General features: G+C 34.3%; 3 protein-coding genes across 3 annotated transcripts; all 3 read right to left on the reverse strand.

Annotated features, from left to right (window-relative positions):
- Positions 1–6,551: 6,551 nt before the first annotated feature.
- LOC141672363 (beta-glucosidase 44-like) lies at positions 6,552–9,618 on the reverse strand. The gene is made up of 11 exons (XM_074478940.1): positions 9,320–9,618; positions 9,156–9,214; positions 8,608–8,683; positions 8,456–8,527; positions 8,280–8,367; positions 7,916–8,168; positions 7,714–7,829; positions 7,408–7,625; positions 7,297–7,328; positions 7,099–7,201; positions 6,552–6,957 (listed from the first exon to the last, which is right to left on the reverse strand). Exons 1-11 carry the CDS (start codon positions 9,558–9,560, stop codon positions 6,683–6,685), a joined length of 1,533 nt encoding a protein of 510 aa, XP_074335041.1. The 5' UTR covers positions 9,561–9,618; the 3' UTR covers positions 6,552–6,682.
- Positions 9,619–14,057: 4,439 nt separating this feature from the next.
- LOC141670372 (beta-glucosidase 44-like) lies at positions 14,058–17,262 on the reverse strand. Its single transcript, XM_074476168.1, has 11 exons — positions 16,948–17,262; positions 16,506–16,564; positions 16,324–16,399; positions 16,165–16,236; positions 15,844–15,931; positions 15,516–15,768; positions 15,311–15,426; positions 14,976–15,193; positions 14,861–14,892; positions 14,653–14,755; positions 14,058–14,493 (listed from the first exon to the last, which is right to left on the reverse strand). The coding sequence occupies exons 1-11, from the start codon at positions 17,189–17,191 to the stop codon at positions 14,219–14,221; spliced, it is 1,536 nt and encodes a 511-aa protein (XP_074332269.1). The 5' UTR covers positions 17,192–17,262; the 3' UTR covers positions 14,058–14,218.
- A 914-nt stretch (positions 17,263–18,176) lies between these two features.
- Positions 18,177–23,093, reverse strand: LOC141672827 (actin-interacting protein 1-2-like). Its single transcript, XM_074479512.1, has 6 exons — positions 22,702–23,093; positions 20,973–21,134; positions 20,445–20,631; positions 19,718–20,137; positions 19,023–19,430; positions 18,177–18,636 (listed from the first exon to the last, which is right to left on the reverse strand). The coding sequence occupies exons 1-6, from the start codon at positions 23,091–23,093 to the stop codon at positions 18,379–18,381; spliced, it is 1,827 nt and encodes a 608-aa protein (XP_074335613.1). The 3' UTR covers positions 18,177–18,378.
- Positions 23,094–23,400: the final 307 nt, after the last annotated feature.

The following is a 23,400-nucleotide window of genomic DNA, read 5'->3' on the forward strand; positions in this document are numbered from 1 at the left end:
CTGCCAAGTTATTCTCTGAGTTTTCATATACAAATTTCTTTTTCTTTATACACTAATGGCAAGCTAAAAAACCTCATCTCTGCAATCTATAACAAGAAAGCATAACAGTTAATACATATATTTAGGCTAAATTTCATACAGATCAAAGTACCCAATAAACATTTACTATAATAATAATTATAAAGATGAAGAAGCAGGGAACGGTGGATAGTCCGTTGAGACGCCTGAAGTTGCAGAGCCCAAGATGACGGGGAAGTCAGAATAGGGGCATAGCATTCACCAGGGACTCCGGTGAGCTGTTCTTAATTCATCAACTTTATAATTGTTTAAATAGTTTTTGCTTATTCGGTATACGATTAATATGTTAAGATGCTTAGATATATATTTAACTATTATGTGTAAATTGTTATGGATTGTAGAGAAATAATAAAATATGATTTATATATCTGTGTGCCTTCCCTCTTTAGGGTTTTCAGATATAAAAACGATCCCCCGCGAGTAGAGAAATAATAAAATATGATTTATATATCTGTGTGCCTTCCCTCTTTAGGGTTTTCAGATATAAAAACGATCCCCCGCGAATCTGGTATCAGAGCTAGAAAATAGGCCGGAAAAAATGAACAGTAAATTACTGTAGCAAAATTTCGGAATGAATAGTAACCGATGAATAGTGAAAAATGAATAGTAATTATGAATAGTAAAAATTAAAAATTAAATGAGAACTCCAGCAAAATTACTAAAAAATAAGAATAAAAGTTATAAATCTAAAATAATAGCAAATCTATTAATTTATTTTATAGTAGAGAATAAAGAAACAAAACAAATGTGTAAGAAAAATCTATATAGACAATTAATATATTTATATAAATAAAATAAGGAGAATTTATGTTTTTGCCTCCTGAACCAGAGTCTGTCACTTAAATGCGGTTTACCTTGGTTCACGTGGTGCAGGCATTGGCGTGAGCCGTAAGATTTACCCAGCGCGCATCCGAAGGGTAGCGGCTGCGGGTTACATACGATAAAAAAAAATTCAAATACCTTCATATTGCAATATCACCAAAATTACTACAAAAAAGTTGAATAATTCAAAATCGGGTTTGACTCCAAGCACTCGAAATATTGACCAAATATCAACCGATTTATGTAAAAATTACTTTCTGGACCATGTTAATCGGATCAGATTTTGTAAACAAGTGCTCGGAACGAGAACTCGGCCGAGATTTTTATAACGTTGCAAAATCGAGCAATGGTGGAAAATAACTTGTTCTAAGTTTAATTATACAGCCACTGATGGTATGTTTTTAATAGTGCTTTTAACATATATTTTTTTACCAAAATTTACTATTTGATCTCAGAATTGTCAATATATTCACAAGTATAATTAAAATTAGACATAAATATGTATATTTGAGAAAATGTATTACTTCCCGTCACAATTTATCTGTCATATTTGATTTTTTGTAATCAAATTGACTAAATTTTGACTGATAATTTTACATAGTACATTATCGAAAACATTCATAAAAATTATATCACTAGAATGCATGTTTAATCTAGTTTAAAAAATATTTTTCAGTTTTTCAAATAATGAAAGAATGAATTTTTATTTATGTACAAAATTGAGTCAATTTTTTTTTTTATCATAGGTAACCCGCAGCCGCTACCCTTCGGGTGCGCACCGGGTAAACCCTACGGGCTCACGTAATAGCCTGCAAACCACGTAAACCAAGCTAAACCGTATTTAAGCAACAGGCTCTGACTCAAGAGGCATAATCATAAATTTTCCTCCCGTGGGATTCGAACCTGTAACCAAGAGGATAGTTATCCCCTCTTTAACCAGTTGAGCCAACCCTTGCAAGCAAATTGAGTCAATTTGACCATCAAAAATCAAATAAGACATATAAATTGAGATAAATGAAGTACATTTTTTAGTTCATGGAAGGTGTCAAAAAATTCACTTTTCACTTAATTTGCAATACTATTAAAATCCAAGGACATACCGAGCACATGGACGTATGACAAACTAACTGCACTGCGAAAATGCGGGACTATGAAAATTCGGAGATTTATAATTACAATGGACAAGTTGCAGTTTGTGCCCTACAGTGAGAGGAAAATATGTAGTTTTTCAAATTCGGTCCCTGATATCACGTAAATAAAATTTTAGAATCCTAGATCCCGCGATTCATCTCCGACGTTATTTACAGATCATGGCATCATGCCATCAGCCCATTTGACCCGGACAAAGGCTACAGCTAAGCAAGCATGGTCATAGAATTTTACTTAGACTATTTATTAAGTTTTCGAGTGCATATGATGAACACTCGACACTACAACGTGAACACACGGATTTGGACTTCTTGTTTAGATCAAAATAATGCATATGTTTCAAAATATTGTTGAGTTCAAAGGTATATCATGTCGAATAAATTTAGCTGAGCCTGAGTAACATATGATAAAATAATGTGTGAAATTTGTTGATTGCCAAAACTTTTGTATATCATGGCATAATGGAGTGGAAACAACCTTAAAATCGATATCTACTGGTTCGATACCGATAATTAAAAAAGCAGGTCAACTGACGATGAGTTCAAATACTGATACTAAAATCTCCAGTTACAAAATCAGAACAATGCCATTATAGGAACCAACAAAAAAGATAGGGTGCAAAGAAATTCTTTATATCTGCAGGATCAACAGATATTACCTACAAGCACGGCACAAAGAATTGTAGTCAAATTGGATTATGTAGACGAGAAGAGATTCAGCAGGATGACAATGGTGTAAAATCAACGGAACTAGGATTGGAGATGAAGGAAATGTTCCAGATAGGAAGTAGGGTTTCAGTATGCTTAAAATACATAATTATAGCAATAGAACCACTCAAGTCGGCTGTGTTGAACCTCGATTAAGTAATAAGCGTTAAAGTAATTAATAATCTCGTTAAAATAATATTTTTTTCGGTCCCAACATAATGAATACACACAGTGTATTTTTACTCCCGGTAAAATAATAAACTCATTAAAGTAATATTTTTTCTCGGTCCCAACCCCTATTACTTTAAAGAGGTTTAACTGTACTCGGAAAGGACGATGATGATATTTGAGTCTGAGCTCTTGGACATGACTCTGCACATTTGCAGGAAAGCTGTGATTATGAAATACCTAACAACCATCTTGAAGTCCTAACAACCTTAAAATCAGTACTTACGGGATCAAAACCAAACCCTACAGAAACAGAAGCACGCGTTGTTGGGATTAATAAGAGGAAGGAGCTTAAATTGTTCAGTTGTAGCATTCCAGAGGTAGATATTAAGATCTGAATCAGTAGGAGGAGGGCTAAAAAAGAATCCTGAACGATTACCATTATCTGCAGTCGAACCATAAGTAACAACAATACAAACAATGCCATTATAAGAACCGACAATATACAATTTACGCATTGTCTTAATTTCACCTTCAAAATAAGGAAAATCAGTACTCGATTCAGGGGAGATGGAGTTGTAATTATTATTAATTGTGTGAAGAAGAACAGATTTATTTGCATGACTAAAATGTAAATCAACAAAGCTAGGGTTTGAGATTATGGAAAACCAGGACTTGCACACTGTTCTGAACCTGAATAATGATCTCCCTGGAAGCCTTGATAGAATTATGATGATCAGATCCTCCGGAATATTAATCTTGCTTCCTAAGTAAGAAATGTCATCATTATTAATCTCTCCGCAAGTAGTGAGAGAGATTGAGTTGCAATTATCATTTACTCTGTGGACAGTAAGTGATTGGTGTTTGCTGAACTCATAATGGCATGAAGAAGATGATAATCATCGAACTTAGGGTGTTTTGTTAGCGAAAGCCATGACTAAGTTGTTTTGAATCTAATTGATGATTTCACAGGTAGCCTTGACAGAATGTTGATGATCAGATCTTCTGAAGTATAATGCCCTGCTATGGTTTTTATAATCAGAGAATCCGTACTACAAATCTGTTTTGAACTCTTATTTTGTTGAAGAGTGTAAATCCTGTTCAGGACTTCCGCCGACACCTTAATATTGTTTAGAACTTCCTCTGACATCTTAATATTTTAGAACAAATTCGAGTTCACCCACCCCATTTATTTATATTAAATATTTGTTATTAGTATGAGTGTTTGTATTGGGTATATTACTTGATGTTGTCAATCATATTAAGGTGTCTTCCTTTGACAGCTTAATATTTAGAACGATTTGTTACTTAACATATTTATCAAAAGTATCTTACTCAAATTTTAACTCATGTATAAAATCTTGCTCAGAGTTATTAAACCGTATTTTCATTTTAATGCATTTTCCAAAAAGATATTATTATTATTTATGATATATAGCTAAGTTTTAGGGTCTGTTTGCGGTGCTTTAAAAAATGTAACTTACGACTTAAAATTGAAAAATGTCATATAATTGATATGAACATAGTAACTTATAAGTTATTTAGTTGTTTTAGATAATTTTACGTATAAGTGAATTATAAGTTGATAAATGTGTTTGGTAAATCAGAACTTATAAGTTGTAATTTTTTTGCAACAAAATTAAAATATAAAGTACAAATTACATAAATTAATAATTTTGATATATGAATTTAAAAAAAAAAGTAAAAATAAGAATAATGACCCCAAAATAAAATTATATAATATACATTATTCATGAAGACCAAAATAAAATTTAAAATTTACTTTAAATATCTTAATATAATATTTTAATACGTCTATATAAAAATAAACATACAAAATTAAAAAAATATTAGTATACTAATTGAAACAAGAAGGTTAGCATCAATGCTATGTTGTGCAAAGTGGACTGGGGATATATTTTGCTAAGGAAAGAAAATGATATTAAATTGTTCGGCTGTTCAACCAACTTTGGCAATTTCATCATTTTTGAGGGTCCAAACCAATAATGGGCTTTCGGCCCATATATGACAGGAATACGGGCACTTAGTCTTTTGATATAACTCCAACAATGGTGCAATTCTTTCACATACATAAAGTTACCGGTTACTACCTGGCACGGGTGAGCAGAAAATCGCACAAACCGCAAAACCGCCCGCACCGTACTAATCCATACGGTAAAACGCGGTTTTTAATTTTCATGGTGTGGTTACGGTTTGAATTTTTAATTAACCGCGCGGTACGGTGCGGTGCGGGTTGTGGTATTAAATTTCTGAAATGCGGTTCAAACCGCACCGCACATAACCGCAATATTTAATATGTAATAGATATATATATATATATATATATATGTATATAATATACTTATATTCCTATCGGGTCATCCCACTAAATATTTACAGCACTACCACTTCCCACAAGTACCAAGATTACATTACATCCTACTATTTCTTATGTGATTAGAATAGTTAGCCTTTGAACTAAATTCATGATCATTGTTTACAAATTTTTTTTGTCAAACTTAATAAAAATTCATGATCAAATTTTGGAGCTGCTATTTATGTCTTTTGCTTTGCATTTTTAAGTTATTTTTATTTTGTAATTAAATTCCTAAAAAAGTTAAATTTTCCGGTGTGTAATATTTAACTTGTATTATTGAAGAATATTGACGAATTTGTATTATATTATTCGGAAATTTGATTAAATTTAGGTTTTGTATTTTATTTAAATCTTTCGAATTTTTAAAGTGTAAACCGCAGTGAACCGCACCACACCGCACCGCATTTTCGTGGTGTGGTTTATGTGGTTTTTAAAGGTACGCGGTGTGGCTGCGGTTTGAAAATTTGATCAAACTGCATGTGTGGTTTGATTTGCGATTTGAGGAAAAAACCGCACCGCCCGCACCGCGTTCAACCCTACTACCTGGCCTTGTGTTAGTGATCGGGGAAGCTTTTAATTAATTTCTTCAACTTTTGGATCACAAATTCATTAGCTGAACTTTCAGAGTGTCAGTTAATTGCATATTTTGCTACATTTGATGTTGTGGTCAGAAAATGTCGGGTTTGTTCTAGCTCCTTATGAGGCTGATGTCTCGTTCGCATACCTATCGACTTTCATAGCCAAATAAGGTGGAAAGTTGAGAGGCCAGTGATCTGCTGGCTGTTTGGATTACAGAATGTTAACTATATGATCCTTTTGTCCTCTAACACCTTAAGTTTTAGATGAGCTGGTTACTCAACATGGTATCTGAGTTTAAGCTGACAGGAGGAGTAAGGTTCCAGTGATGGGAATGATGAGTCAATAGTTGTTGAAAGCAAGGATATAAAGAATCAAGATGATTAAACAACTTGTGTTAGTTAGCAAACAATCAGAGGGATTCATGAGCAAGATTCCTTGGTATCAGAAGTTGACATCTTGAAAACCTCAAATGGTTTCGGATTTACAGAAAAAGCTTAATGTCCAAAGAAGTCAGTATATTGGTTTTCTGCTCATAATGCACTAATCAAGGTTAGCTGAACTATCAGTTTCCGATTTTTGGTTAAACAATCTGCAAGAACATAATCTGTTTGTGTATGTGTGTGGTGTGTTAATCATATATCAGCAAAAACTTGCAATAGAATGCAGTATCATGACAAAAACAGAGAAGAAGATTCATTGCAATTTAGGTCAGCATCTGAAGCTTTATTGCTACAATGGCACTCGCGTACCAAACTACTCTTGCTAAACGTCGTAACCAACCATATCAGGAGGCTACCACAATCTAATGCTTTTTACGAAGCATTTTCTGGAACCAATAAGCTGACATCTTTGGAGTCCTCTTAAGGGTTTTGAAGTCGACAAAAGTTATGCCAAATCTTGATGTGTAGCCTAATCTCCATTCAAAATTATCAAGCAATGACCAAGCAAAATAACCTATTACGTTTGCCCCCTCATCCACTGTCTTCTTTAGCTGCTGTATGTAAGACCTGTAGTAGTTGATCCTTTCTGTGTCCTTCAAACCATCAGGAATGGTCACATTGCCAGGTTGATCCATGCCTACAGTACAATCGTAATTAATTATCAAGTTAGTACTTGAAGCTCCTTCACACTGCAGATACATTAAGAGAACGGTAACATTCAATTTCTATCATTAGTCTTTTACACATATAGAAATGTGTAAAGAGTTCAACATCTCACCGTTTTCAGCCAAAACCATTGTAGGATTCCCGTATCGTTCTTTAACATACATTATTGCTTTATACAGACCCCATGGTACATTGTAGAGCCAGTATGAATATGCCTGCAGGTTTCCAAAATAACAGTTTATAACTTTGACTGATTACCAGATGAAATGCAATCTAGCATGCAGTGCTGCATAATTTCAATTCAACCAACCTTCGGACCAATAGGAACACCATTTTTCTCATCTGCAAAATAAAACAAGATGAAAAACAACATACGCAAGATTCACATATCAGAAGAAGGGGCATCAGGAAACCAACTTACAAACAAATCCAACTTGCCAGTCATTCTGATAACCAGGCGGCATTGATTCATTGACTGCGACATGTTGCATGTAGTAAGTAGTGTACTGGTTTATTCCAATTAAATCTGCAGAACCTTTTACTATTTTCACCTCTTCTTTAGTAAACCTCGGCAGCCTATCTTTAACTATATTTTGCATGGTTTTCGGATACTCTCCATACACAATTGGATGAAGAAACCTGCAGATATGTAACTAGTGTCTTTACAAACAGTAATAAGATTAAAACATGATTTTGACCATTCAATCAAAAGTACAGGAGATAGTACCATCCTAAATGAAAGTCTCTTGCTCTTTGAGCTGCATATTGATCAGACTTTCCTCGAGTTAGAGGTTCATACCAAACAAAATCCAACAGAATTCCGATCCTTCCTTTCTGTGTTTTCTGAGAACCGTTGCTAGTAAGTTAATTACCTGTTTCTCTATCGCAACAAAACAGAAATTTTACTAAACTAAGAACACAAATCTTACTTGATACTTCTCACGATATCTTTGAACTGCAGAAGCATGACACAAAATCAAATTATGAGCTACAATGTAAGGCTCGGTCCCAGAATTTCCAGCTGTACAGTTTCCATATGGTTTAGAACATCTCGATGGTGCAAAGAAGCCATCATTATATCCTAGAGCAGCAACAACTCTAGGTTCATTAAATGTAAACCAGTTCTTAACTCTGTCTCCATACATCTTGAAACAGAAGTCTGCGTAATCAGCAAAATCTTTCCTGCACCAGTGAATCACATTAACCAACTTCAACATTGTCAAAATTATGATAATTTTTCATTTGTTCCAAAGTCATGTAAAACAAATGTTAATGATTTGTAGCAATACTTACACCACTTCGCGGCCTAACCATCCATTGTATCTCTCTTGAAGGGCTTGGGGAAGGTCATAGTGATTAAGATTAGCATAAGGAGTAATGCCTGCATTAGAACAGAACAACAAGAGAAAATTTTCATCAAACACTGTAATTTAGTTAACTGTTAACTGTCAAGTAGTTTACAAACATGCCTTTCTTTAGCATGTAATTTATCAGTCTGTTGTAATAAGCAACTCCCTTCCAGTTAACCTTCCCAGTTCCATCTGCACACATTTCACATGTAAATTACAGACACTCTTTTACATATGTTGATTAACAATATACTGGTGGCAATTTCTTTTACTTGGGAAAATCCTGGACCATGAGATCGAAAACCGATATGCATCAAAGTTCAGTTTGGCCATAAGATCAATATCTTCCTGCAGTAAAACATTATTCACAATGAAATTCAAACATTTAATCTGCACCAACTTGGTATTTTCCATGATTGTTACATCTTATCCTCTCGTGTGATATCGGTTGCTTACATTTTATCCTCGCAGACCCTACCTTTACCTACCGCGCCTATTTCTGACATTGTTTAATTTCCAACAGTATAGATCGAATGAAAACACTAAATTGATATCAAGGCTCATTAAATAACATATCTGAAACTTTATATAGCAACTGCAGTCAGGGGAGGATCTAGTGAGAGGCACCGGGGGACACGTGTCCCACATAAAACAAAAATTTAACTTTTATTATCATTAAAATTTCCTAAAATATATGAAAATCCCCCCACACAATTCAAAAATATAAAGGTGTATTTACAAAATATAGTCGATGTCCCCTCGGAATTTAATTCCTGGATCCGCCCCTGACTGCAACAATGACTATCACCGACACACTTACCTTGTATCTGTGATACTGGTCTACAGTAACTTCCCCTGTAGCATTATTCACTTCAAGCCCTGTTTCAAGTAAATCAATCTCAAATATTCAACACAATGATCACCATCTCTGTACACATTAGTACAAATTTAACAAACTCGAAAAATGAAGACTAAAATGCATACCAGGCTGTCTAAGAAACACATCCCAAATGCTATCACCTCGGCCATCTTCATGAGCAGCTCCTTCAACTTGATAAGCTGAAGTTGCTGTTCCATAAATGAAGTCCTTTGGAAAGCTGTCTCTGCTTAGTCCACCGGTGTCGAGGTCCTTCGACACCGGTGAAAACTCCAGCTGCCCCTGAGCCAGGACTAGCAAATTAAGCACCAAGAAAAGTAGTGGCCATCTCATTTTATTTGTCACCATTGTTGTTTGATGTGAGAGTTGAGTACAGGGGAAGTGTAATTTATAGACACGTTAAGTTTACATGTAGTCCTAGAGTGAAAATAATGTGAAGAAGTAGCCGTTGTTTGGTTTACTTTGGTTCACGTGGTTTATGGGATATTGCGTGAGTCCGTGGGGTTTGCGCACCTGAAATGTAGCGGCTGCGAGTTAAAAAAAATAACGGTTGTTTTTGAGAAATTACTTTTACGGATTTTTTTTTTACCGTTTCTCCTTCATAAAATCGCACAAATTTTAACAAAATTATCGACTCATCGTCATCCCAATAATCATTTTCACAATTCGATAATCGAGTATTGTTTCACGTATATTTTTTAGATAAGTTACGGAATCCTTCTCGAAACATGTTATTATCGAAATTGTTATCGATAAAACAAATTTTCTTTTTTCTCGAAATAATATTGGACTTTTTCACCATTGACAAAAGATCTGCACCTCTGTGGCTCTGTTTTTCTCGATTTATCTCTGTGCCTTGTGTTTGTTTATTGTTATATTTTTATCACATGTTTACATTCTGTGTGGATATCAAAATAATTCTTATCTTCATGTTTCACACAACAAACAAAGCATGTGTGAGATGATTCACTGTCTGTTGTATACCCAGCTCTTGTACGGAATATTTTTGAAAATAATAAATAATAATAATAATAAAAAGAAAAAAATAGTCGATTTGAATAAGAAGAATACGAAAAGAAACAATAATCATATCACATGTTTTAAACCCAACATGTGAAACCCAACCTGATATAATTTATCATCAAGCTATCCCGGATCGTACCATAGCTCTTGATAACATGATAAAGTATAGAGAGAAAAGAGAAAAGTAGGGTTTTATTATAATATGATATGATTGTTGTTGATTACAATAGAAAATGAGCTTATATAGCCAACAATCAAACATAATAAAGGAAAATATCCTAACAAGGAAATTATTATAATAATGAAACTATCTAATAATATAATATCATTATATATGTGAGCACAGTTTTATGGAAACCGTTATTTCATCGGAGATCTCGGAGACCACCTATGTTCTGTAATCAAAACACTTTAAAAATTATTATATTGTGAAATATGTTCTACTAATATCTCTAATTCATTAAAATTGTTGAAGATCCTTTACGTTTAATAAGTAGAATGTGTATGTTCTGCAAACTGAATACATATTCTGCAAACTAAATATGTTTAGTAGAGGAAAACATTTTGTAATGTTTTACATGCAGTACGTATATTATATTGAAGATTTTGAATAAAATAATGATCTTTGCGGAACAAGATTTGTAAAATAATACGTTTTACAATGTTTTTATGCAAGATTTTACTTGCAGAACATAAGTGGTCCAGGTTTTCAACAAAAAGGCGGTCTACATAGAACTTAACTCTTATATATGTTAACAATAATATTAATCATCTTGGAAAAATGAGTTTAGTTGAACACCATTGATTGAACCAAAATTTGAACTTTCAAGTGAATGAGTGTTGTTCTGATTGGCGTGAAGAAAAGTATGGAGGTTCTTTTTGGACCATATGCCAAAAATAATATTCCTATTATAAAGTTGAAAAGCAAAAGTGAATAACGTGCTCGTGCCCTGCGTAACTCATGACACTAAAAGTGGCAAAATATGATGAATAATATGAATCCGCATGAATATACATTATACAGATATGTACTGACAATTCACCAGTGATCATCCATGTGTTGTTCAACATTATTGTTACTATCCTAGTTATTATTGACAAACAGAATCATATATTCATAAAATAATTCACATATCTTTGTTTAAAAAAGAATTCATGTTTTTAAATACGAAGAAAATCAAGAGCTCGAAATCTCATCTTAAGTACAAATTAGTAAATAAAACCGTGTTGAGGAATAGAGAATTAGATAAGGTATTATTGATAAATAGAGAATCAAATATATCATGTCGAACAATTTTAGCTGAATCTGAGGAACATATATATCATTAAGTAATTGATAATTCAGCTACAGTCGAACCTCGATTAATTAATAATCGTTAAAGTAATTAATAACTTCGTTAAAATAATATTTTTTTCCTGTCCCAATAATTTTACTCCCAATAAATTAATAAACTCGTTAAAGTAAATATTTTTTATCAATCCCAATCCTATTACTTTAAAGAGGGTTTAACTGTATCTTTGTTCAAAAAATAATTCATGTTCTTAAATACGAAAAAAATCAAGAGCTCGAGATCCCACCTTAAGTATAAATTGGGAGCTGATATGAATATACAGAATCAATAAATGCTTATAATGAGATTATGATCCCCTCGTCTATATGAACATCTCTAAATTATCGTTATACATAATGAATAATTGGTCTTACTTCTTAATAATTTTAATAAAAGATGTGCACCTAGTGTGTACGATTAGGGGTGAGCGTGGTGCGGGCGGTGCGGTTTTTTCCTCAAACCGCACATGCGGTTTGATCAAATTTTCAAACCGCACCCGCACCGCGTACCCTTAAAAACCGCATAAACCACACCACGAAAATGCGGTGCGGTGTGCTGCGGTTCACCGCGGTTTACACTTTAAAAATTCGAAAGATTTAAATAAAATACAAAACTTAAATTTAATCAAATTTCCGAATGTTATAACACAAATTCGCCAATATTTTTCAATAATACAAGTTACAAATTACACACCGGAAAGTTTAACTTTTTTAGGAATTCAATTACAAAACAAAAATAACTTAAAAGTGCAAAGTAAAAAACATAAATAGCAGTTCCAAGCTTTAATCATGAATTATTATTAAGTTTGAAAAAATAAATTTGTAAACAATGATCATGAATTGAGTTCAAGGCTAACTATTCTAATCACATAAGAAACAGTAGGATGTAATGTAGTCTTGGTACCTGTGGGAAGTGCTTGTGTAGCCAACTGAAAAGCAAACAATAACCTAATTAAGTATTAGGCTATAAATATTTAGTGGGATGAACCGATAGGAATATAAGTATATTATATATATTTATTTATTTATTTATAACATATTAAATATTGCGGTGCGGTGTGGTTTGAACCGCATTTCAGAAATTTAAAATCACAACCTGCACCGTACTGCGCGGTTTATCAAAAATTCAAACCGCAACCGCACCACAAAAATTAAAAATCGCGTTTTACGGTACGGATTGGTGCGGTGCGGGCGGTTTTTACGGTTTTCTGCTCACCCCTGTACACGATTATCAAAAAGTTACGCACTCCTTTAAAATTTCAATTAGAATATGATTTGATATCATATAAACAATCTCGAATCGACATCGTAATTGCAAGAAGTAGCATGATCGCAACAACAAATTAAATAAAACAAAATTTTATTAGATATCATCATCAAAAAAAAGGGAGATGACAAAAAAATGATTAAATTTTGATTTGAATAGTCAAAGAACTGAAATTTGAATGACATAAGATGGCATATAATGTAAAAAAATAATCACTAATTGGTTACAAAAGAATGGTCCATGAAACCAATCAATTAATTGAAAATGATAAAAAGAAAAATGGTCCAGAGACTGTTGAATTATCAAAGCTGTATTGTGCTTTACTACTGAGCACACTTGTAAATGGACGTATGGTTTGTTAGAGACGTTGAGTTAGCCTGATAGTGCCAAGAAAAAAAAAGATGTCATTATTTTCTGCCTTCCCATACCCTGAATTTCTGAAAATATACAAATAATTTTGTCACAACTTCAATCAGAGCATTTTAAGGTTTTACAGTAACTGATTCCTTGATATGGTATCAGAGTTCAGGCTGGCTGACAGAGAACTCAGATTCGATCCCTGCCACTGTTCGGCTCATTAATAGGCTCCCGAGTGAGGGGATAATTATATGTTTCTTGTACTGACAGACAAACCAGTATTCAGATTAATGAGGGCGGGATGACTCGAATCCGAGTCTCTTCCTGAATCTAGTTATTGTTCTCTAAAATTGAAGTTAAGGGAAAGCCCAACTATTCAATTCCCTACACCATAGTTTTATTCAATATCACTAACAAGATTACATCTGCAATGCATTAGGTGACTAACAATGACTAACAACAGGTGAATGATAATAGTTTGCTTGTTGATTTAGGAGTAGTTCTCCATAATCAGCAGGGTGTGTGTTTGGGATCTTCAGCTATTCCACTGGTTTCGAGTTTTGAGTTTCGATTATGCAGCCTCATGTAGCAGAAGCTAGTCTATCCTTCAGAGGTGTTTCACTACTATATCTTATAACTATTGTAACATGATTAATAACAGAACAGCTCGCTCCTCAGCCCGGTTAGCTCTGATTCTTGATGGCTCCAGAGTATGGTCAAATCACCTTAAGTTACGCGTAGAAAGTCAGGCGAGGTATAGAAGGGATTGAGAGTAAGAAAGTGATCTTCATACTGAGTATTGTCTGTTTCTACTTAATTAAGTGCAATTCTAGTCACTTCTGCTCACACAATAATCTAGCAGTTAGCAGAACCTCTAAATTTCAAAATGTTTATTTGAACAACCTTGTACAACTTGCATTGCCATAATTTATGTGCCTGTGCTAGGGTGATTACAGCCAACAATCATGCAATCAGACGAATTTTATTTGAACAAAAGATTTAGAGAAGAAATAGAGCTTAATCTTCAACCTATTGCTTTCTGTTGAGCATTTTCTGGAACCAATATGCTGACATTTTCGGAGTCCTCTTTAGGGTTTTGAAGTCGACAAAAGTTAGACCAAATCTTGATGTGTAACCTAATCTCCATTCAAAGTTATCGAGCAATGACCATGCAAAATAACCTATTACATTTGCCCCCTCATCAACTGTTTTCTTCAGCTGCTGTATATAAGACCTGTAGTAGTTGATCCTTTCTGTGTCTTGCAAAACATCAGGAATGGTCATGTCGCCAGATTGATCCATGCCTGCATTAAAGCAATATCGATAAATTAGTTAGAATTTACAGTTTATTGACATTTGCACTCTTAATATACATGAACAAGAAGGGAAAGGAACTATTTGTAATCAAATCTGAGTTCATTTTGTAATTTATTTGTGTTGCTGTGAAGAGTGCTACATCTCACCATTTTCGGCCAAAATCATAGTAGGGTTTCTGTATCGTTCTTTCACATACATTATTGCTTTATACAGACCCCAGGGTACATCATAGAGCCAATCTGAATGTGCCTGCAGGTTAAAGAAAATTAACAGCTTCTAAATTTAATCGATTAGGAGAAGAAATTATTGCAGAATTGTTTTGTACCGTCTAATGTATAATACCGAGTCACTAACCTTTGGACCAATGGGAACACCATTTTTGGCATCTGCGTAATGAATCAATATTTACCAGGGGAATCAACAAAACTAAGATTTCGCTTATTAAGAAAGGTGGACGAAATAAACTTACAGACGTATGCAACCTGCCAGTCATTTTGATAACCTGGTGGCATTGATTCATTGACTGCAACATATTGCATGTAGTAAGCGGTGTACTGGTTTATCCCTACCATATCTGCAGAACCTTTTACCATTGAAACCTCCTTCCTACTGAACTTTGGTAGCCTATCCTTGACTATATTTTGCATAGTTTTCGGATACTCTCCGTATACAATTGGATGAAGAAACCTGCAGAAACCCCAACAAACAGAACTTACATGTCTGGAGGATCCCTAGTTTCTATATAAATTGCAGTGCAAAAAAATGATGGTTTTACACTTCTTATGATAGCACAAGAGCTCATACCATCCTAAATGAAAGTCTCTTGCTCTTTGAGCTGCATATTCATCTGATTTTCCTCGCGTGAGAGGTTCATACCAAGTGAAATCCAAAAGAATTCCAATCCTTCCTTTCTGTGTCTTCTGAAAAACCATTGCTAATAAGCTAATATTAATAGATTTATTTATCACGACAAAATCTAATGAGACTAACTGAAGAACGCCTATCTTACTTGATACTTTTCACGATATCTTTGAACTGCAGAAGCATGACACAAGATCAAATTATGGGCTACAGTATAAGGCTCTGTTCCAGAATTTCCAGCCGTGCAGTTGCCATATGCCTTGGAGCATCTTGACGGTGCAAAGTAACCATTATCATATCCAAGAGAAGCAACAACTCTTGGTTCATTAAATGTAAACCAGTTTTTAACTCTGTCTCCGTACATCTTAAAACAAAAGTCTGCAAAATCAGCATAATCTTTCCTGCACCATTGAACATCTATAAACTTTATAAACAGTGAAGCTGAAGGACTGATTATGATCTGTTGGAATACTTACACTACTTCGCGGCTTAACCATCCATTGTATTTCTCTTGAAGGGCTTGAGGAAGATCATAGTGATTGAAATTAGCATAAGGAGTTATGCCTGCGCATAAGAACACAACAGAAAATGCATTTGTTTTATGAAAATTCCAAGTAAAACAATTAGACTTTCATAATCACATTCTTGTTTATGTCAGTGTTTCCTCCAGCATTATTTTCTTCGATTAGTAATCTATACTCTCCTGTCCTCAACCAGAATCATTAAATATTTACCTGGCGAACACAAAGTTACCAGAGAAGAAGCAAGCATAAGGTAAAAATACTGTTTTAACTTGCCTTTCTTTAGCATGTAGTTTATTAATCTGTTGTAATAAGCAACTCCCTTCCAGTTAACGTTCCCAGTTCCAGCTGCATAACCCTCAAACAACAATTAGCAAGCGCACACTTAATAAGTACATTGATTCATGAGAAGTGAGTTGGTGGCAGGTATTTTACTTGGGAAAATCCTACACCATGAGATTGAAAACCGATAGGCATCAAAATTTAGCCTGGCCATTAGATCAACATCCTCCTGCATAAAAAGATTTAATGAGAATATTTTTATATTTCAATATACTTGAACATAGTATTCAAAATTTTGAATTGCAAGTGCAACAATAGTAATCACAACCACTTACTCTATATCTGTGGTACTGGTCTACAGCAACTTCACCAGAAGCATTATTTGGTTCCCGTCCTGTTTCAAGTAAATTTACCTCAAATACGAAGTATAAACTTCAAACTAAACGACACTGTACAGACTTTACTCAACATTGTTACCCTACCTATAGTCCATACGCAATGTTTAACAGAAATAAGATCATTTTAGTAGCTTCTATACTAAATAACCTCGAGGTTCAGTTGAGTTGTTCATATAACATGGTATCAGAATTTAGGTTTTGTAGAGGTCTTATTAGCTTCCACAATATGTTTATGTCAAAGTTATTCATTTAAGTTGGAAAACACAATATAACACTCTCTATATGAAATAATAAGCTCAACTTAATTTTCAGTCACATGAATTTGGTAAATAAATGTTAATGCGACTCCTGCTATATTTTTTAAAATATGAATGCGTACCAGGTTGTTTAACAAAGACATCCCAAATGCTATCCCCACGTCCATCTTCATGAGCAGCTCCTTCAACTTGATAAGCTGAAGTTGCTGTCCCATAAATAAAGTCCTTTGGGAAGCTCTCTCTACTCAGCCCACCTGTGTCGAGATCCATCGACTCTGGTGAAATTTCCATCTGTCCACCAGCCAGGACTAGTAAATTAAGCACCAAGAAAAGCACTGGCATTCTCATCTTGATTGTCATGGCCATTTTAATGCATAAAAGAGTTGTTTGGTGTGAGAGTTGTACAAGTGAGGGGAATGATTTATAACAAAAGATATCTGGTTATTACATTGAGTTGATTTTTATAAAACTTTTATAATTTTGTAAACTTCTTACAAAGAATGTAAATAATTAAAATTTGTCTACCAAAATAGCCAAAAATATTTCAGGAATTGAGAAGTACTCAATTCGAAAAAGCAAATAAATCACTTTGTTCAATATCAAAACAAAAACATCATAATTGCTATAAATTACAGTAGTGGAAATTGTGGCAAAGAAAGAAGAGGTTGGTCCAGGACTCTCAAATAATTGATACAGAAAGCAGGATAAAATGGTCCAATCTCCAACTTCTTCTCGAAACAATTTAATATTTTCGGAAAAAAATAAATATTTTAATTTTATCTTTGATTAAATCTCCCATTGTTGAAGAGACGGAATAAGTGGTACACATTTCTTTAAAAGCATTAATTACAAGTTTCAAGTAAATTTTTAGGCTTTAAACGGTACTATCAGCAGGTCAATAGAAAGAACAACAAGATGAAGTTGATATCAATCCAAGAATGCAGCAACACAACAGATAAAATGAGAGAATGAGGAAAGGAAATTTGAGAAAGGGCCTAGTAACAAGACTCATTAATAAGTTTTCTGAAACACCAGTTCCATTGTCGAAAGAGTACACTCAGAAAAGAATTAGAAGTTTAAACCTCAAACACAAAATGTACTAAATGTGGAATATTTTTTTGATCTTCACAACCATTCATTGAATAATCTCATCAAACTGCAGGTTTCTGGTTTGTTTTAACCACTAAAACAAAGTCGAAGAACAAAATGCAGGCTTCTGGTTTGATCTTCCAGCTAACAAGTCACTCAGTGATAGCCTGATGTGGTAAGCCTCTAAATCATACTAGGAAATCTCGTCTACAATGAAAATACAGTTTCAAGATTCCAACAATAAAGACTTCATAACCATTCATTGAACAATCTCATCAAACTGCAGTGCTTTTCTGCTAAATTAAACACGAATTCTTATCAAACCACTCTAACGAGAGAAACTTCAAAATCAACTTACAATTCATGAAGTGCACTTTATCCTGCTCACTTTAAGACAAGTAACACTTCAGAGAAATAAAAGATGTACATAAGCACAGCACATAATCTATGATAATCGTTCATATTTATTCTTGGGTTAACGTCCATAAACGGACACAACCATCCTCACCAGAACTTATTACAGTGTTTTCTTCAGTAAACGCCAGTCCATAAACCCCACCCAGGTGAGCTCCTTTGATTGTCGTTCGACTTGATGCTGGTTTGCCTATTTCATATATGATGACACATGTATCAAGTGATCCAGTAGCAACCATAGTGCTATCATGGGACCAGCATAGACAATTTACTCGTGCAGTATGAAATAACATGTTCTTCAGCTTCATCTGCGGGGGAATGAGTGAAAAACACTTATCAAATGATAATAAGAAACAAAATGAGCAATGAAAAGGGTGCATAGTTTAATACATTCTCCTCCATTAATGTGTGCATCATTTACATTATAATACTTTTGTACATCATCTTTCCAAATGAGTTTTAACTTTTATATTTAAAACGGTTGCCTTCTTTGACAAGCTGAGAAGTCATAAAAAGGCAATCCGTGGAACTGGCTTGATAAAACATCTATCATGTCTTTAATACCTAAACATTTGAATCTCTGTATGCTTATGTGCACCTGCATGACTGTATTTGTCTGTTTGTACAACACGACAAGAGATGCAGTTTATATCAATAAGAAGGTTTGATCAGAAACATAGGTCATGATGTTTACCTCTCTGGAAGCACGATCCCAAACAACAGCTTCTCGATTGACATCTCCTGAGGCTATCATAGAAACATCTGGAGAATAGCGTATTACAGTAATAGCACCCCGATGTTTTTCTAGGACTGCCTCTTCGTTGAAACTCTCACCCGATATAGAATATATATGCAATTTACCATCCTCACCACCCACAACGGCTTCACTTCCATCTGGAGCAATTGCACATGCAGTCGCAGAAAACCCAAGATTAATTGTAGACAACACTTTCGTACCCTGAAGGAGGACAACCCCAGAATCAATTGCAACCAAAACAAGTTCAGGAGAGAGCGTAGCAAAGCTCAAGTCCTTCGGTTGACTGCCAATGTCAACACATTCTGCCTCCCCACATTGATCTCCATGGAGAGAAATTCTCCAAACCTGAATATCGGGTTCACAATTAAAAGAAACTATTTTAAAAATTAAAACAGGCATTGTATAAAATGATAAGTGAAGCTTCCTTTAAACTAGTCCAGGTGTAATACTGAATCATGTCACAATTAGTTTAAAATAGTCAATAAATTAAAATTGTGTATACAACAGTGATAATATCTGCATCATAAAAATGCAACATTTTGCTTATTAATCTTAACACTACAGGAAAGTGAACAGAGAAATAAATTAAACTATTAAAGCATGGTATTGCATTTAATCTGAATATGAATTACCTTATTGTCATATCCAGAAGTAACAATCTCTTCATCGACAGCAGCAAAACATTTAATTTTATCCGTCACCTTCCTGTCCAGTTTACCAGAATATCCAGTGCCTTGAGTCCATTTAATTATTAGACCATCATAGCTGCAGGACAATATGACATTTTGCTTTTTAAGCATTACAATAGAATTTACATTCTTCATGTGTCCAGAAAGAATTACTGGAGATTCATCGAGATCAGTTGCTGAAAACATAGATATTGTGCCACCAAGAGAGACAGTGACGAGATAATTATTATGCCAAAGGCCCCCAACAAGCATATCTTCAACACCACCAGATCCTGGAGAAGTCAATGTCTTAACCACCTCCCCATGACCGTCATCAGATATTGCCCATACTTTTGCAGTCTTGTCGGCAGACACAGTTAGCAACTAGACATGATACACAGCAACATAAGCGACCGGGATAAGAGCAGAGGCACAGTAAATGGTTTTCTAGTGATGAAGACTTAATAGCTAGCTTGTAGTGAAACGGTGAAACCTAAATCTCGGCATTGATTTTTCAAGAACTTTGATAAGGATGCTAAAACAAACGCCCCCACATAACAAAATACATGTGGGAATCAAAGTGAAAAATCTCTGAGGCTGGTTTCAACAATTTGCATGGAAGTTATTCTTAGGCATCAATTTGAAGACTCTAGCCGTTTATAATAAGTAATGTTTAAAATACAAGGCTTACTTGTTTACTGTCAGCACTCCAGCTAACAGCATATATGCTACCTTTGTGGCCATCTTCTGTAGACAGTTCCCCAATTTTCTCTGCAGTTTTTGCGTCATATAAGATACCCTTTTTGTCTGAACTCACAGTGATGAATTTGGTGCCATCTGGAGAAAACCTCACACAATTGACAAAATTCGTGTGATCCCTGAAAAATAATAGAAGCCCAGAATTTTCAGTGATTTGCTATACATATATGGTCAGTAAACAATAAATACTCATTATAGATCATTTCCGGGTCCAGGAGTAACAAATGACGGTACTGAATATGAAGATGTACTGGGACTACGAGAAATATATCTTCTAACTCATCATGTAGGAGCATAGAATAGACAGATAAGAAAGGAAATCTCAAATCTCGCATGTAAGGTAAAATTAAAGTCTTGCTTTAAGACGAAAACAAAAATAAAATCCTCCAATAAAGCAAATACATATTCAACTATTCGAAAGACAAAAACTGTTAAGGCACAACCATACAACATAACACACCTGTGAGAGAGCTTGAATTTAAATGGCGGTCCTTCATAAAAATTCACTAAAAAGTCCTCCCCGCATGTTGCAATTCGAAATGGCCGTGTTGGCTTAAATGCACAACTTAGAACTCTCTTTGAGTGGCCATCAAAATCTCCAACAGTGGACCCAGAGTCCCACCTGCTCGAGACAGTTTAGTATATCAGATAAATGTATATGATAAAAATATATGTTGCAAGACAGAAACACACCCGTTCTTGCAATATGTATAAAAGTTATAAACGACCTAAAGTCACTTAATGATAAGCACATATCAGAAAGGAACTGTTATCAGAAGAGAAGCACTTTATAAAAACATGTTGCACGAGGAGGATACACAGGGTATGTTTGATTTAGTTTGGTTATCGGAAGAGGACTATAATGTAAAATCATGGAAAATACATTGTATAACTAGATAGAATTTAGCATTGAGCAGTCTACCTCAAGAAAGGGATCTTTTAATCAGAGAGGGAAGTTTTCCAATTAAGTCACCATTATTATTTTGCAAAGAGCACAAACGAACAGTGAAGACATGTAAACAATTACACTGAAATTTGAAAGTTGACCAATCATTCAATGTATAGTCACTCTAATTCCTCAACAATCAATACCTCTAATCCTTAAAAACCATATAAGCTAACCATTATCATCATCAATTCAAGTTTAAAATTCTTTAAACAAAGATCAATGTACAAGCCTCTATTTGTTTGCCGCAGAATGGCTTAGTTTTTGAAAAAAAATATGCGCCAAGAATATTTTATGGGCGAGCTACAAATATCCAAATGCCGGCACTATAACACTCAAAGATCATATCTTTACACTATAAAGCTAAAATTCTGAGATTGTAAGCCAAAATCAAACTTCAACTCCTACAAAAATAATTATCAGTTCTCAGATACTAAATCCGAATTGACCTAAATATGATTATCACAATCCATTTCAACATCACAAGCAAAACAAATTCCCTACCATTATAATCAGATTATCTGAATTTACACTAAATCCGAATTTCCCTATGTATGATTATCACAATCCATTTCAACATCACAAGGAACAAATTCCTTTGCATTATAATCGGATTATCTGAATTTACCCATTTCGGATCAAATAAATATTGAAGACTCCAATCAAAAGACCTCAAAATATATAACTATATATAGACATAAGCACAACGCAAAATCAAGAAATGACAATAAAATGTGACTCCTCAATACAGAGCCGGACGTGAGGCCAAACTTTTTATATGTTAACGAATGTTGGCACCAAAAAAATTGAACTTTCACGGTCACATTTTTTTATATTCTAAAAGACAACTAATAAAATAAAATATTTTCCGCGCTTAGTTGGACCAACATATACACTATTGATATATTATTTCATGTAATTCTTTCGATTTATTAGCGGCCACAATTTTTTTCCGCTCGGGGCTTTCTATAGGCCATGACTCAATACATAGACTCAGTCCCAACCACAGTTAGGGGTAAGCGCCTGTCTCTTGTTCAATCACCCGATGAGCCAGAAAAATTAGTGAAATTTTTTATTTTAAAATCTCAATTTGTCCTTTAAAATCAAAACAAATTTACTTCTACTTCCAACCTTAACCTGAATAATCCCCAGATATTTATTACCCCCGATCATTTTAAATCCTGGTTCCGTCACAAAACATTCAAAATTACAAAAATCAAGAAAATGATGAAGAAAAACGCACATAAAAGCGCGAACAAAAGACTTCCCCTTGCAATCACCAGAAGCAACAATCCTCAATCCATCAGGAGACCACATTAAATCATCAACCCTGCCAGTCAAAACCCGAAACTCGACTTTCAAAACATGATCATCATATCTTCCCCAGATCCTCACAGTTCCTGAAACATCTGCAGATGCAACCCACTCTCCATTTGGTGAAAATCTTGCAACTGTTGTAGGATACCCATGATCTGTATACACATCTATATCTAATGGCTTGTCAAGATGTCTTATTATTATTGATCTGGCATTGCAGTATAATATTGCATTGCTTTTTGGGTCAGCTGAGATCAAGATTCCTCTGCCTCGTTCTGTTGAAGGGATGCATGCATAGGTTTCTTTCAGTTTTGTCATTGTTTTTTTTGTTGAGAGTTTGTGTGTATTTGTTTTATGGAATATATGGAGCTTCGATGAAGTATTCGCGCCTCTTGCGTGCGATACGGAGTGGGAGCCGTATGTATACAATATTACAATTGTTGTATCAAAATAATCTGCACCTTATTTGTCCCGCTAACAAAGTAGAAAATAAATTTTTGGTAGGCCTTACAAATTACCAGGAAATATCGAACATGCGAATTATATTATAAAACCTAGTCCCCTACCTTCGTCATTAGACTAAAATCTTGTCGAATTATAAACTTTTTTGATAATGACAATCAAC

Source organism: Apium graveolens, chromosome 7 (assembly GCF_009905375.1).
Source record: "Apium graveolens cultivar Ventura chromosome 7, ASM990537v1, whole genome shotgun sequence".
NCBI classification, from domain to species: Eukaryota; Viridiplantae; Streptophyta; class Magnoliopsida; order Apiales; family Apiaceae; genus Apium; species Apium graveolens.

What these genes read in the sequence shown, in the direction of transcription:
- LOC141672363 (XM_074478940.1), bottom strand. Translation starts at nt 9,560, where the DNA reads ATGGTGACAAATAAAATGAGATGGCCACTACTTTTCTTGGTGCTTAAT. An exon ending in ACCAGTATCACAGATACAAG is followed by an intron (nt 8,684 to 9,155) that starts GTAAGTGTGTCG and finishes GTTTTACTGCAG; the next exon opens with GAAGATATTGATCTTATGGC. An exon ending in AAATTACATGCTAAAGAAAG is followed by an intron (nt 8,368 to 8,455) that starts GCATGTTTGTAA and finishes GTTCTAATGCAG; the next exon opens with GCATTACTCCTTATGCTAAT.
- LOC141670372 (XM_074476168.1), bottom strand. Translation starts at nt 17,191, where the DNA reads ATGGCCATGACAATCAAGATGAGAATGCCAGTGCTTTTCTTGGTGCTT. An exon ending in ATGGTGTAGGATTTTCCCAA is followed by an intron (nt 16,237 to 16,323) that starts GTAAAATACCTG and finishes AGGGTTATGCAG; the next exon opens with CTGGAACTGGGAACGTTAAC. An exon ending in TATGATTTTGGCCGAAAATG is followed by an intron (nt 14,494 to 14,652) that starts GTGAGATGTAGC and finishes GCTTTAATGCAG; the next exon opens with GCATGGATCAATCTGGCGAC.
- LOC141672827 (XM_074479512.1), bottom strand. Translation starts at nt 23,093, where the DNA reads ATGACAAAACTGAAAGAAACCTATGCATGCATCCCTTCAACAGAACGA. An exon ending in CTTCTGGATATGACAATAAG is followed by an intron (nt 19,431 to 19,717) that starts GTAATTCATATT and finishes CCCGATATTCAG; the next exon opens with GTTTGGAGAATTTCTCTCCA. An exon ending in GGGATCGTGCTTCCAGAGAG is followed by an intron (nt 18,637 to 19,022) that starts GTAAACATCATG and finishes ATTCCCCCGCAG; the next exon opens with ATGAAGCTGAAGAACATGTT.